The 14,127-nt window shown below is 36.6% G+C and overlaps 1 protein-coding gene across 3 annotated transcripts; it reads left to right on the forward strand.

Annotated features, from left to right (window-relative positions):
* The first annotated feature begins 282 nt into the window (after positions 1-282).
* On the forward strand, positions 283-12,423 carry galnt6 (UDP-N-acetyl-alpha-D-galactosamine:polypeptide N-acetylgalactosaminyltransferase 6 (GalNAc-T6)). 3 transcript variants are annotated; one of them, XM_048179211.1, is made up of 12 exons: positions 283-462; positions 1,490-1,645; positions 1,841-2,342; positions 2,959-3,131; positions 4,258-4,407; positions 4,833-5,067; positions 8,939-9,056; positions 9,158-9,358; positions 9,457-9,588; positions 9,688-9,789; positions 9,900-10,058; positions 11,559-12,423. In XM_048179211.1, the coding sequence occupies exons 3-12, from the start codon at positions 1,867-1,869 to the stop codon at positions 11,670-11,672; spliced, it is 1,860 nt and encodes a 619-aa protein (XP_048035168.1). In that variant the 5' UTR covers positions 283-462; positions 1,490-1,645; positions 1,841-1,866; the 3' UTR covers positions 11,673-12,423. The 3 variants fall into 3 exon arrangements, with proteins under 3 accessions (XP_048035168.1, XP_048035170.1, XP_048035169.1); XM_048179213.1 differs by having other exon boundaries at positions 1,494-1,645; positions 1,842-2,342; XM_048179212.1 differs by lacking the exon at positions 1,490-1,645.
* Positions 12,424-14,127: the final 1,704 nt, after the last annotated feature.

Genomic DNA, 14,127 nt, shown 5'->3' on the forward strand with positions numbered 1-14,127 from the left:
TGCAGCAAGCATCCTCTTTTGAGTAACGTGGGGCCACTGCAGTCACAGTTATGATGCTTCACACGCAAAAAATCGACTCGGTGTTTTTAATGAATCATTTGAAAGTAAACCGCAGAAAGTAGTGTCACTGAATGAATCTTTTTGGTGAACACGAACACATTCAAGAGATTCGATTCACTGCGATGAATCAAAATCCCCACCACCAGAAGGAAGCTCCGGCTTTAGGACCCAGATGACTCTCAATCATTTGAACGAATGGCACCTGTTGCGTTCAAAGGGAACCGTCGCGCGCTTAGTTTATCAATACCTCTAAAACTCGAAGTTACAGAGTAACAACATTCGTCTATCGACTCACACAGCTGAAACAAACGCTGGACCAGAAGACGAGAAAACAAGAATTTATATATCTGCCTAAATTATCAGCCTCTGGGAGAAGCACATGAATGACTGATTTTATTACAGGTAAACTGTGAAGATTTAAGTAACGTTAAATGAGTGCTTTATTTGTTTCGACGTGTTTCGCACGTCTGTTGTCAACGAGATCTAACTTCGGCTTATCTTCCTCCTTGACATGAGCGAGTTTCATCTTTGTTTATAATGGTTTTTTTCTAACACACAAAAACTAGTTTTTCGTAAATTATCGTCCTTTTAAAAAAAACAGAGGCTTCTAGAAGGTTGTGAATGATTGAAATCGGTATCCTACTGTAAATATTTTAACCATTATCTATGCTTGCTTTACTTCCTTATATCTATTCCGATACGTTTCGTTTAGTTGTCATATTGCGTGGCATTTTTTTTTTTTACTTAATAAAGGAAGTGCTTGGGGTTTTGCGAAATTTACGAAATAGTCAAACTACTCACAAAGGAAGAATGCAGTTTGTGTTATTTCATAACCTGTGGTTCCATTCAGCTCGGTCAGTATTAATGCAGGCGAACCAGTTTTAGTCTGAGTAATTAGGAAAGTCTGAACACCTACGCAGAAGCAGAAGTTGGCCTGTCTCTGTTGGCCATTGCCTGTCTTGGGGGTTTGTGATGTAGATGTTTTTAAATAGACCAGTGCCATGGGCACTGAGGTTACTGATTCATTTAACACCAAACGTTTCATTGTCATCACATTACCTGCTTTAAATATAATTACCTGAGGTTAAAAGTAAAGAATAGTTTTTACACAGAAAGTTCTTTAATGGATGTTTTCAAAAATGTTTCACCAGGAAACAGTCTTAAGGTTTTTATCAAATGTTGAAATGGAAAAATCTTCTATAATGTTTGTTATATTTATATGAGTTGATTATCAACTGTTGTTTTTTACTATTACTGTGCTATTTATTTTTTATTTTTAATGTTGTTCTTGCCATGAAAATAGCCATAGATGCTGATATAACAAAAGTAAAGAATAATAGTGCTTTAAATGTATCCATCCTCAAGGTGACATTTAAACTAATTTCCAAGTAGTAAGTGAGATCCAGACTTTTTTTTTAATCATGTTCAGTTAGATGGGCGACGTGTCATGGTTGTGAAGTGTATTTATGCAAAGCTTCCAACGCCACCCATTAAGTGTAGTGGGAGTGTGCAGTGAGCCACCTGCTGCCACGTGGATCCAGCAGGGCGAAGGAAGGATCAGGTGCAGAAGGGTGTTTGTTGTCAGGTGAGGTTTGTTTGCTCTGTTGCTGTGAGAGTCCGCAGTGCAGGCTTTCTCTGCTAATTAAAAGTGGGGCATAGCTTGCTTGCTTTGTGGAGTTTGTATCAATAAACCATACAATTGACACAATGGACCTTTATTTGTAAAGTTAAGTGGTGATTGCTTTCCCTTCATAATTGTTTTTTGGTCTTTTCCCCACAAGTGGATGACTGAAACTGACCAACAGAATGCGTCTGAGACGTCGTCTCTCCCCCCTGAAGCTTGCAGTTTTGGGCGGCACGCTTTTCATGGTAATTCTGGTGGTGATCCAGAGGGACGTTGGCAGCGGTTCACTTCAGGACCCCTGGTTGCAAGATCTCTCCAACAAAAAGGAGAAGGTCTTTGAAATGGTCCGCGGAGCGGTCAATAATTTCGCCTTCCAAATTGGAGCCCCGCAGCCCCCGTCATTGGTAATACAGCCCACCCCAGACCGAAATTGCCCCCCGGGCTTCTACACTCAGGCGGAACTCAAACCGTGCATCGAGAGACCTCCACAGGACCCTCAAGCCCCGGGAGCCAATGGTGCAGCCTTCCAGAAAGCCAGTATGTCTACGGAAGAGGAGAAGGAAAAGCAGGAGGGCATGACCAGGCACTGCTTTAACCAGTTTGCCAGTGACCGAATCTCCTTGCACCGCAGTCTTGGAGAAGACACCCGTCCGCCCGAGTAAGAATGGGCACATTGTTTCATTGGCACTATGAGAAAATGTAGAATACAAACAATTCATTCAATTCACCATGCAATCCGACATAATAATGATTCCCTTCATAGATTAAAGTTAGGCTGCACCAGTGACGTGCATTATGTTTGCTGGCATTTTATGCGCCTTTAAATTAACATTGACTCATTTGATCTGTTTACACAGAAACTTGAAGGTGCAGACTTCTGTTGATTTAAGGGCTAGAGCTAAAGCCATATAAATGCTGCCCAAACACTCATTGTCGATTAGAGTCTTTACTGTTCTGCTGCTTATGCAGTTTTCTAATCACACCTTCACCTGTTGCATTACTCTTAAAAATAGGTTGACGGTTGTGAGGTTATGTTTCCTTGTAAATCTTATCGTATTTAAACACTATGTGCAGTAACAGGCCATAAACAATTTGCATACATCCTCATTTTCATAATACTGATAAATATAATGTTTAAAAAAAAATTTGGATTGTGTTTTAGAACATCACCTTCCTTTTTTTTTTTTTTTTTAGGTGTGTGTGTGTATATAATTTATTTTTTATAATGAGATGTGTATATATATTTATTTACTTTTTTCTTGTGTCCCTTACAGGTGTGTTGAGCGGAAGTTTCGCCGCTGTCCTTCTCTTCCCACTACAAGTGTGATCATTGTGTTTCACAACGAAGCATGGTCAACACTTCTGCGTACCGTGTACAGCGTGCTGCACACCTCCCCGGCGATCTTCCTCAAAGAAATCATACTGGTGGATGATGCCAGCACGGCAGGTGGGCCCGGCTTTATCAGCTCCTGCTGTAATAATTAACCACTTCTAGAAGTAGTGTTACTCTGTGTTCTTGTGCCAATAGCAAACAGTTTTATCTGGTGAAATATTATGGAATGTCACTTGTATAAGCGCTTCAGCAGGTGGATGACAAAAAGTTACACAGAAAGAGAAGGGAACCAGTTAGAGATGCACAAAACTGTTGGAAAATCTAAAAGACATGCTGCATTGTAGAGAATATCTAATTAGTTCATAGCTAAAGTTTTAATCAATTCATTTATTTTTATTTATTCATTTATTTATTTTTTTTATATGATAAAAAGTAGTGTAACAAGCAGTCCAGAGTTGTCTGGGATTTTGATCACATTAGATTTATTTTCTGTTGTGACACACCGTACATTATCTGTTACTTGGGTTTTTATATGTTCCATCATGAGCTTTAGATCTTTACATTTGTAAGTGATCAGATAAAGGAAGTGTGTCAGTTCGCTTAAAGTCTTAGCACAGGAAATGTCATTTCATCGGAGCAGCAAGCTTTTTGGTCTATTTTAAGACATAGAAGAATGTCACGTTGAACAGTTGACAATTAAAGTTACAGCTGACTTGTGAAATTTTTAATACAATCAATATATAACCTTAAACTCACCTTTCAGAAGTTTGGGGTTGGTCAGATTTTTAAATGGTTTTTAAAAAGAAGTCTCTTATCCTCACCAAGGGTGGATTTATTTAATCAAAAATAGAGTGAAAACAGCGATGTTGTCAATCACAGTTTTCTATTTTAAAATGTGATTTATTCCTGTGATGGCTAAACTAAATTTTCAGCATCATTACTCTACAGTCTTCAGTGTCACGTGATCCTTGATCCATGAAATCATTCTAATATGCTGATCTGCTGCTCAAGAAACATGTATTGTCAATGTGTTAAACTGTGGTAACAAATGATTTTGTCACTTTTGTTCAATTGAATGCGTCCTTACTGAATTCTTTTAATTTCTTTAAAATTTCAATAAACTTTATTATTGTTATAATAAGTATTATAATAGTTTTTATTCATACAGAAGAAACAAAGAAAATGCACTACATTAGAAACACTAATGTCTTTGTACATTTGATATTGTATGATCTTATAGAACACCTCCATGATAAGCTGGAGGAGTATGTGAAGTCACTGAAGATCGTGAAGGTAGTGCGTCAGCCGGAGAGGAAGGGCCTGATCACGGCGAGGCTTCTTGGAGCCAGCAAAGCTGAGGGAGAAATCCTCACCTTCCTGGATGCTCACTGTATGTATTTTATCACAATTCATAATTTGCCCTACCCAATTCCGTTGTCTAACACGGCTTTCGAGTTTCTGTTCGCTCTCATTGTTTTTTTTCTACGTAATGCAATGTAGTCTTTCAGGAACCTGCTTTTCAGGTGTCCAGGCATGAGCTTAAAGTGGTTACTCCCATGACTTTTTTTTTTTTTCTTCTGGAACTCGTCATTTGCAATGTTATGCACTGTGACAAAGGGCTAGTGTGTGATTCTTATCTCATTCGCTTTGAGCTATTGTCAGCCTGAAGCCTAGCAACTCATCGTGTTACACCTGATGCATAACCTTTTCCGATTTTACCTTGTATACAAGGGTTGATATGTGACGTGTTATCTTGGCATATGCTTGAGTAGCACATTTACAAACCTTTAAGCAATTTGTCTCTTGTTATTAAAGGTGAATGTTTCCATGGCTGGCTTGAGCCTCTCCTTGCTCGCATTGTTGAGGAGCCCACTGCCGTGGTGAGCCCTGAAATCACAACCATTGATTTAAACACCTTCCAGTTCCACAAGCCTGTGGCCTCTGCCCGTGCCCATAACAGAGGCAACTTTGACTGGAGTCTCACATTTGGCTGGGAAGCCATTCCAGATTACGAGAACGCTAAACGCAAGGATGAGACCTACCCAGTAAAGTGAGTCATGCACTTTTTATGATGCTGAGATTGCCAGTGTTTCCAAGAATGGCTGCAGATTTACAAATTCATTTTGTAGTGATTGATGTATCAATATTTACCTTTTAAGGTGTCTTTGCTTTTTCTTCTATTAACAGAAGCATTTGAATAGCTGCATTTAAATACAGTCAGTCATTATCGCAAATAAATCCTGAGGGGGTGATCAGAAGGGGTCTTGTATCACCCTAAAGTTTTTTTTTTTTTTTTTTTTTTTTGTGATTATGACCAGGCCATATCCTGTTTGTTTCATTAGTACTTGCCAAAAAAAAACTAATACGTTCAAATATTATTGACCAATCAAAATCAAGTATTCCAGAGAACCATTATGAAAGTCAAGAGACATGTAATTTACATATTTGTCTGATATAAGCAAGAATACTACTAATTTATTTTGTGTATATGGGTATTATGGATAATATTTGCCCTGATGTTTCTCTTAGATTACATCAACAATGATTTAACCAACAGGGTACCATGTACAGACACATTTATCCCATGTGATTTTGACAGCATGCTCCATAAAAACACAATTGCCTTCATTTATCATACATGCGTAGAAACCAGCGTAGATCCGAACGAAAAAATCAGCTTATGACAATTCTCACATGCGATTCATTAAACTTTCGTATGCGGCCAGTTCCGTCGCACTAATGAACGGGTGTTGATAAATGTGGCGGCTGAAAACTGTTGTCATTTAAAGCAGAACTAAGTAACTTTTTTTTACCTTCATAAATAGTTTTCTAAGTCCTTACGATGGTTAATTGACTTGTAGTGGTGTGTTTGAGGCGTGCACTAACCCCCTCTGGCACGTCTACGCCAGAAAACAGCACTTGCAAGTTGAGCTGCGCCGACCCGACACAATCTCGCCTCATGTTCACGTTCACGCGAGAGTGACAAAATGCTTTACGGTAATTCAAAAACAATGTATATGTTATGACTTTATAAGACAATTTTGAAAATTACCCACCTCCATCGAGATTTCTTGTACTTTATTTGCAAAACTACTGCGCTGATGAGCGTTGTAGTCCAGAGCTGCGCTTGGAGTATTTACGACAATGTGATTCACTGAAGGAACCTGTAGGGGGAGCTTCGCAAATCTTACTGAGTTCCGCTTTAAATGTCACACCCCAAATTTTGGAAGCCTCGCCCTAGTTTACGACACAGAAACATAACCCGGCCATGAAGCGGAAGTAATCACTCTAAAAACACCCCTCAACCTCGTAATTATAAACAATAAAATTAATTTTAAAAAGTAAATACCGGTAAATAAAACAAAAAACTTACAATCATTATGAACGTATATAAACTTGGTTATTTTAGTACCCCTCATCACTCCACAGAAAATCCTTAAAGGATTAGTTCACCCAAAAATGAAAATTCGGGAAGAATCCAAATGTTTCCATATTTGCGATGTAACATTTATTGGTTGCTGAACTACTGTTCATTATAAACTAAGGCTTTGTATTTCACTCTTGTTTCAATATCCACGTAAATGCACAAAAATGTGTTTGGTTGGGCGATGCTCACGCTCCTGTTGATAAATGCCAAATTTTGCGTGGAAACGAGCGTACACAGAGTTTTCTGGCATACGATCGTTTGATAAATGAGGGCCAATTGTTAAACTGCAAGACACTGACTGTGCTTATTACTTTGTTTACACAATGTCTTGTGTTAAGGAAATGCTTTATATATTCATGCCATCATGATCTTCAGGCCAGATTGGTCTTCCTGTCTATCTGATTTTTATGAATGAGATTACTTGGCTGGTTGTATCAAGTTTCGTTTGAGTATCAAGTGAACCACTTTCACTATGACAATGTCTTATGGATTACGCAGATCATAGGCTACATGCCACCTCAGCTAATTTTACATAGCCTATATACTATTTTATACTTTATCATTCATAACATCAGGCAATATGTGGCCATCTTGAACAAGTGAAGTATGCTGCAGAATTGCATGTTAACGTGATTTTAATGACGCCTCTTATCTTGTCACTAAATGTCTTGTATTTACAGCAATTTCATTTTAGCATTGGTTTATTCAACTAACTGTTGAAAAGAAGAGAAAATTCTGGATAATTTAAAGTAATCATTTGTATGTGAACAATTGTGAGAAATTAATATTAAATCCATTTGTTGTTTGCATCTGCATGGCAAACCTTGGTAACTCTATGAAGTCTGTATTTAAAATGCATTATAAGCTTATTATTAAAGGGTTAGTTCACCCAAAAATGAAATCGTCATTAAATACTCACCCTCACGTCGTTCCAAACCTGTAAGACTTTTATTCATCTTCGGAACACAAATTAAAGGTGCCATAGAACGTCTTTTTAAAAGATGTAATATAAGTCTAAGGTGTCCCCTGAATGTGTCTGTGAAGTTTCAGCTCAAAATACCCCATAGATTTTTTTTTTTTTTTTAATTAATTTTTTTAACTGACTATTTTGGGGCATCATTAGATATGAGCCGATTTAGGCTGCGGCCCCTTTAAATGCTCACGCTCCCCGCCCACGGAGCTCGCGCTTGCCTTTAACAGCATAAACGAAGTTCACACAGCTAATATAACCCTCAAAATTGTTCTTTACAAAGTGTTCGTCATGCAGCATGTCTAATCGCGTAAGTATGGTATTTATTTGGATTTTTACATTTGATTCTGAATGAGTTTGATAGTGCTCTGTGGCTAAAGCTAACATTACACAATGTTGGAGAGATTTATAAAGAATGAAGTTGTTTATGAATTATACAGACTGCAAGTGTTTAAAAAATGAAAATAACGACAGTCTTGTCTCCGTGAATACAGTAATAAACGATGGTAACTTTAAGCACATTTAACAGTACATTAGCAACATGCTAACGAAACATATCACAAATGTCACTAAAAATATCATGATATCATGGGTCATGTCAGTTATTATTGCTCCATCTGCCATTTTTCGCTATTGTTCTTGCTTGCTTACCTAGTCTGATGATTCAGCTGTGCACATCCAGACGTTCTGCCCTTGTCTAATGCTTGAACATGAGCTGGCATATGCAAATATTGGGGCGTACATATTAATGATCCCGACTGTTGCATCACAGTCGGTGTTATGTTGAGATTCGCCTGTTCTTCAGAGGTCTTTTAAACAAATGAGATTTATATAAGGAGGAGGAAACAATGGAGTTTGAGACTCACTGTATGTCATTTCCATGTATTGAACTCTTGTTATTTAACTATGCCAAGATAAATTCAATTTTTAATTCTAGGGCACCTTTAAGATATTTTTGATGGAATAAGAGGGCTCTCTGTCCCCTCCGTAGACAGCAATTTAATTACCACTTTCAAGGCCCAGAAAGGTAGTGAGGACATCATTAAAACAGTCAATTTTTTTGAAGTGACGAGAATACTTTTTGTGTACTTTTCTTCTCTTCCCTGTCAGTGTCCTACGCTGTTTACGTTGAAGACACAGTGCAGCTCTTCCGGGTTCTACGTCAGAACAGAATAGCCTTAAATTTTCTAAAATACACAACTAAGTACTGTAAAACAAATGCATTTAATATATATATATATATATATATATATATATATATATATATATATATATATATATATATATATATATATATATATATATATATATATATATATATATATATATATATATATATATATATATATATATATATATATATATATATATATATATATATATATATATATATATATAAAGTTTTTGTTTTGTTTTGTTTTTTTGTTGTTGTTTTTTTTGGCAAAGTTCAAAAGCAACAAGACCTGACATCGGCTCTCTGGCTACATGTCTGACTCATTGTATTTTTCCTGTTCTTCCTTTCAGAACTCCAACGTTTGCTGGTGGTTTGTTCTCCATATCTAAGGCCTACTTTGAGAAAATCGGGACCTACGATGACAAAATGGAGATATGGGGTGGTGAAAATGTCGAGATGTCCTTCAGGGTGAGTTCCAGCTCTTAAAAATTCACCTGCAGCCATATTAATAACAAAGATAATGTTAAAACAAGCCAAGTCACCTTTATTTATATATTCTGTGCTGTCAGGTGTGGCAGTGTGGCGGACAGTTAGAGATAATCCCCTGCTCTGTTGTGGGTCATGTGTTCCGCACCAAGAGTCCTCACACCTTTCCCAAAGGTACAGAGGTCATTACACGTAACCAAGTGCGCTTGGCTGAGGTGTGGATGGACGATTACAAGCTGATTTACTATCGACGCAGCCAAAGTGCAGCTAAAATGGCCAAAGAAGTAAGAACTACTTTTGCTTTCCTTCTCTATCTTATACTGTAGCTGTATGCTAGAGCATATGACCTGTTGCATAACTTATTTCCTGTATGGTTGTGTAGAATAACTACGGTGATATATCTGACCGTCTGAAACTCAGAGAAACCTTACAATGCAAGAACTTTTCTTGGTATCTTACCAATGTCTACCCAGAAGCCTTTGTCCCAGATCTTACCCCCGTCAAGTTTGGAGCTGTAAGTTCTTTTTAGAGCACAATTATTACGATTTGCCATTTTAAATCAGTCTAGGGGACAAACATTTATTTTAATTTGATATTTTTGTTTTTTGTGTAGCTCAAGAATATGGGATCACAGCAATGTCTGGATGTTGGAGAAAGTAACAATGGGGGAAAGCCTATGATTATGTATGTATGCCACAACATGGGTGGTAATCAGGTAGAGTACCATTGTTGGATTATTCACATTGATATTATAAGTCATTTTGACCATGCATTTCTTCTTGATCCGGACAGAGCAAATGTTCATCGTGATGTGTTTGTTTTCAGTACTTTGAATATACATCACATAATGAGCTGAGGCATAACATAGGGAAGCAGCTCTGTCTGCACGCCTCTTCTTACCCAGAGCCAGTGAAGATCGAGCTCTGTACGCTGAAGGGAAAAGGTAGTAGTTTGGCTCCTGAACAAGAGTGGGTGTTTACAGAAGTAAGTGTCCTCTTAGAGTAGAAATGCATTACTCAAATGGCCTCTCTTTATTATTACTGTCTTAATTTAAGTTTCTGCTTCCTTCCCCTTTACTTACTGTCTTGGTTTGGGGATGTCCGTTGCAGTCTTTTTTTCTTTCTTTCTTTTTTTTTTTTTTCTATACTTGAATAAACACGGTCATAAAAATATCAGCTTAATATTTAAAAATGTTATATATAGAAGTTATACTGTGTATAAAAATGTACACATTACACAAGTTAATGGTCAATGTTTTTTTTTTTTTTTTTTTTTTTTTAAGAAATTAATACTTTTATTCATCAAGGATGCATTCAATTCATCACAAATGACAGTAAAAACATTTTAATTATTACAAAAGATTTCTATTTCAAATAAATACTGTTCAAAAATATTGAGCTGCATGTTTCTTGAGCAGCAAACTAGCATATTAGATTGATTTCTGAAGGATCATGTGACACTGAAGACAAGTAATGATGCAGAAAATTCAGCTTTGCATCACAGGAATAAATAACATTTTAAAAAGTATTAAAATAGAAATGGTATTTTAAATTGTAGTAATTGTTCGCAATATTTTTTTCCCCTGTATTTTTGATACAAAAAAAAAAATGAACATAAGAGACTTCAAAAACATTTAAAAAATTGTACCGACCCCAAACTTTTGAACGTACTGTAAATGTTAAATATAACTATATTATTAAAATTAATCAATAAATAACACTGTCATTATAGGTGAGCAAACCAAATACAGAATTTGTTACATTTTTAGTTTCACTTTTCATGTAAATCTATAACTTTGCACTGCAAAAAATAAATTATATTAAATTTTCACTACTAGTCTCAGACATTTGGACAGTAATGTAATTTTATATTGTTTATTATTGTTTTAAATATTTTTAAATCAATAATAAGTCTATATTTTAATGTGATATCATTGGACATTTAATGTTTGGTCAGGGGAAGATATCAGCTAGGATGCAAATTGATTGGTAACGCTTTCAGTTGTTAACATTTAGTTAATGTGTTCACTAACAATGAGCAATACACTTGTTACAGTATTTATTATTTAATGCTAGTTAATAAAAAAAAAAAATTGTTCATGTTCGTTCAGTGTATAAATGTACTGTAAACAGATACAACTCTTGATTTTAATAATGTATGATTTTAATAATGTATTGGTAAATGTTAACAATGTTATTAACATTTTAACTAATATTAATAAATGCTGTAGAAGTATTGTTCATTCTTAATTCATGTTAACTAAAGTAGTGAACTAATGAAACATTATTTTAAAGAGTTACCAAGAGCTCTATACTTTCCTCTCCCATTACTGCTAGCAAGTCTTTCTCAATGTTAATTTACACCACTGCATAGAGAGAGGACTTTGCTACACCATTTGAATTGCTGTACTTTGCTGGTTTACTTTCACCTCATTCACATGAGAAACTTGTTTTACATTTTTTCTTCATCTTATGCTAATTTTAGGAGGAACTACTGAAGAATCCGTCCTCTGGAAAGTGCCTCCATAAGAAGGGAGACAAGATATTAATGAGCCCCTGCAATCCAACAGACCATCATCAGCACTGGGTATTCAGCTGACCTCACACTCCAACCGAGGAGCAAGGACGTTCACTCCTATAAGACCCAAGAGGGAGGGCCGGCAGCCACAGCTCACGCTGGCAAGCTCACTGTAGGCCTGAGCAGATGCACTGGGAGTGTACCGGGTGCTTCATATCCATAAGCTCCCAAAGACATTGTGATCAGACTGCGGGCAGGATGCTCAGGGAAGACAGAGCGGAGAGCATTGGAGAGTGAACAATCCGGCAGCAACGTTGTTTACTTGATGCGTTTTATTGCCTTATTGATGTTTACTGCTGCTTTTAAATGGTGTAGGTTTTATTTATTTTTAAAGAAATGGAAAATGAAATATTTTTGGAACATTGTTAGTGTTATGGCCAATGAATGAATGGCCGTCCTTGCCAATGATACATGTGATCCAAATCATTTGCACATGCTGCAGGGGATGTGGGTTTTGTTCAGCTGTACTAAATTGTCACAAGCATTAGCAGCATTAGTTTCAGGTTCTTCTCTTGTGTCTTTAAACTTGAAGCCATCAGTATGTATAAAGCAGCATCGTGTGACTTGCTTTACTTGGTTAGGTTTTTTGGGGGGAAATCATGCTCTAAAAATGAGTACTTGTAACTAACTGTTTCATTGTCTTCACCTTTACACTGTTTCTAGATTTTGAACAGAGATTTATTCTTTGAAACTGTATTATATTGGAGCTTTCAGATATTTGAAAATATTTGATTTGGGGGGAAAAAAAAAAAAATACACACTCCCACTCCCAGATCACTTTTTGGTGTGGTTTTTAAAACTTATTTTGGTTTTGTTGACTCTTTTATGCTTACATGTACAGTACATACACACATAGTTTCCACCAAAATACATGGATGCAAACTCGTCACCTTTCAGTGACAGCTCACCTTTTTGAGATCAAAATAGATCACCTATGGGATTTGCATACTGTAGATCCAATGAGAAAGTGTTTTTTATGGGATGGGGGGAAGGGGTACTTGTGAACTTGCGAGGATAACTGGTTGTTTCAGAAAGTACTCTACAGTGTTTCCTTTACTCTTTACTTTAAAAACTATCTCTATAAAGGGTAATATTTTATGTATTTGAGGTGTGAGATGTGGGAATGGTGAAGAAAGAGGGCAAACAGTTTGCAGTTCAGCTCAGTTTTGCTGTCTGAATAGCAAATATTGTCTTACATAACCTGCATAGCACTTCATCTTTTATAACATGAGATTTTGACCAAATGTATTCACTCTTGATTTTGGTAATGCTGCAATGTTTTTTTTTTGTTTGATGAAAAATTAGTTTGACATTTTTCCCCGGTTTCACAGACAAGGCTTAACATGTTTGAGCTGTTTTAACGGAAAGCAACTTATACTCGCATATATTAAAATATGTCAATGCCATTGTTTTGTCTCAAGATGTACACCAGTAATATAAAAGCTACTTAAAGGGTTAGTTCACCCAAAAATGAAAATTCTGTCATTAATTACTCACCCTCATGCCGTTCCACACCCGGAAGACCTTTGTTAATCTTCGGAACGCAAATTAAGATATTTTTGTTGAAATCTGATGGCTCCGTGAGGCCTGCTAAGGGAGCGATGGACACTTCCTCTCTCAAGATCCAAGGTACTAAAATATATCTAAATCGGTTCATGTGAGCACAGTGGTTCAATATTAATATTATAAAGCGACGAGAATATTTTTGGAGCGCCAAAAAAACCCAAAATAACGACTTATTTAGTGATGGCCGATTTCAAAACACTGTTTCATTAAGCTTCGGATCATTATGAATCAGTGTGTCGAAATGTCATTGCTGGATATGGAGGCCTCACTCGAGCCGTCGGATTTCAACAAAAATATCTGAATTTGTGTTCTGAAGATTAACGAAGGTCTTAAAGGTGTTGAATGGCACGAGGGTGAGAAATAAATGACAGAATTTTCATTTTTGGGTGAACTAACCCTTTAAATCCCCTAATTGAACTAAGGCCTAATCCTGGTTTAGGCTAAGCCCTGTTTGTGAAACCGGGCCATAAGGTAATAAAAAATAAATTAATAAAATACCTTAAAGTAACTACAAATGAGCATGTAAAGCAAATGTTGTCACCTTTTCCCCCCCTTACCTGTTTGCATCCATGAAAATAACATTGTTAAAGATTCTTCAGTTTTAGTCCAACTCTGATCAAACACACCTGCTTGTGGTTTTCAGGTAAACCTGAAGACCTGATTAGCTTGTTCAGGTGCGCTTTATTCTCATTCTGCTCATTTAGCAAAAGTAAAGCAACAAAACAAAACTTCTGAAACCTTACACTGTGTTCTGGAGGCTCTTTATTAAATTCTAATTATTTTTCAATTGAAATAGTCCTAGTTTTTAGGGCACTTTTAGTGTAAATTATGGATCAGTTTTGAGTAATTTCGCTAGCTTTGTGATTGAGGCCTGCGTTTGTGAGGCAAACATTTCACTTCCCACCTTCAC

Source organism: Megalobrama amblycephala, linkage group LG24 (assembly GCF_018812025.1).
Source record: "Megalobrama amblycephala isolate DHTTF-2021 linkage group LG24, ASM1881202v1, whole genome shotgun sequence".
Lineage (NCBI taxonomy): Eukaryota > Metazoa > Chordata > Actinopteri > Cypriniformes > Xenocyprididae > Megalobrama > Megalobrama amblycephala.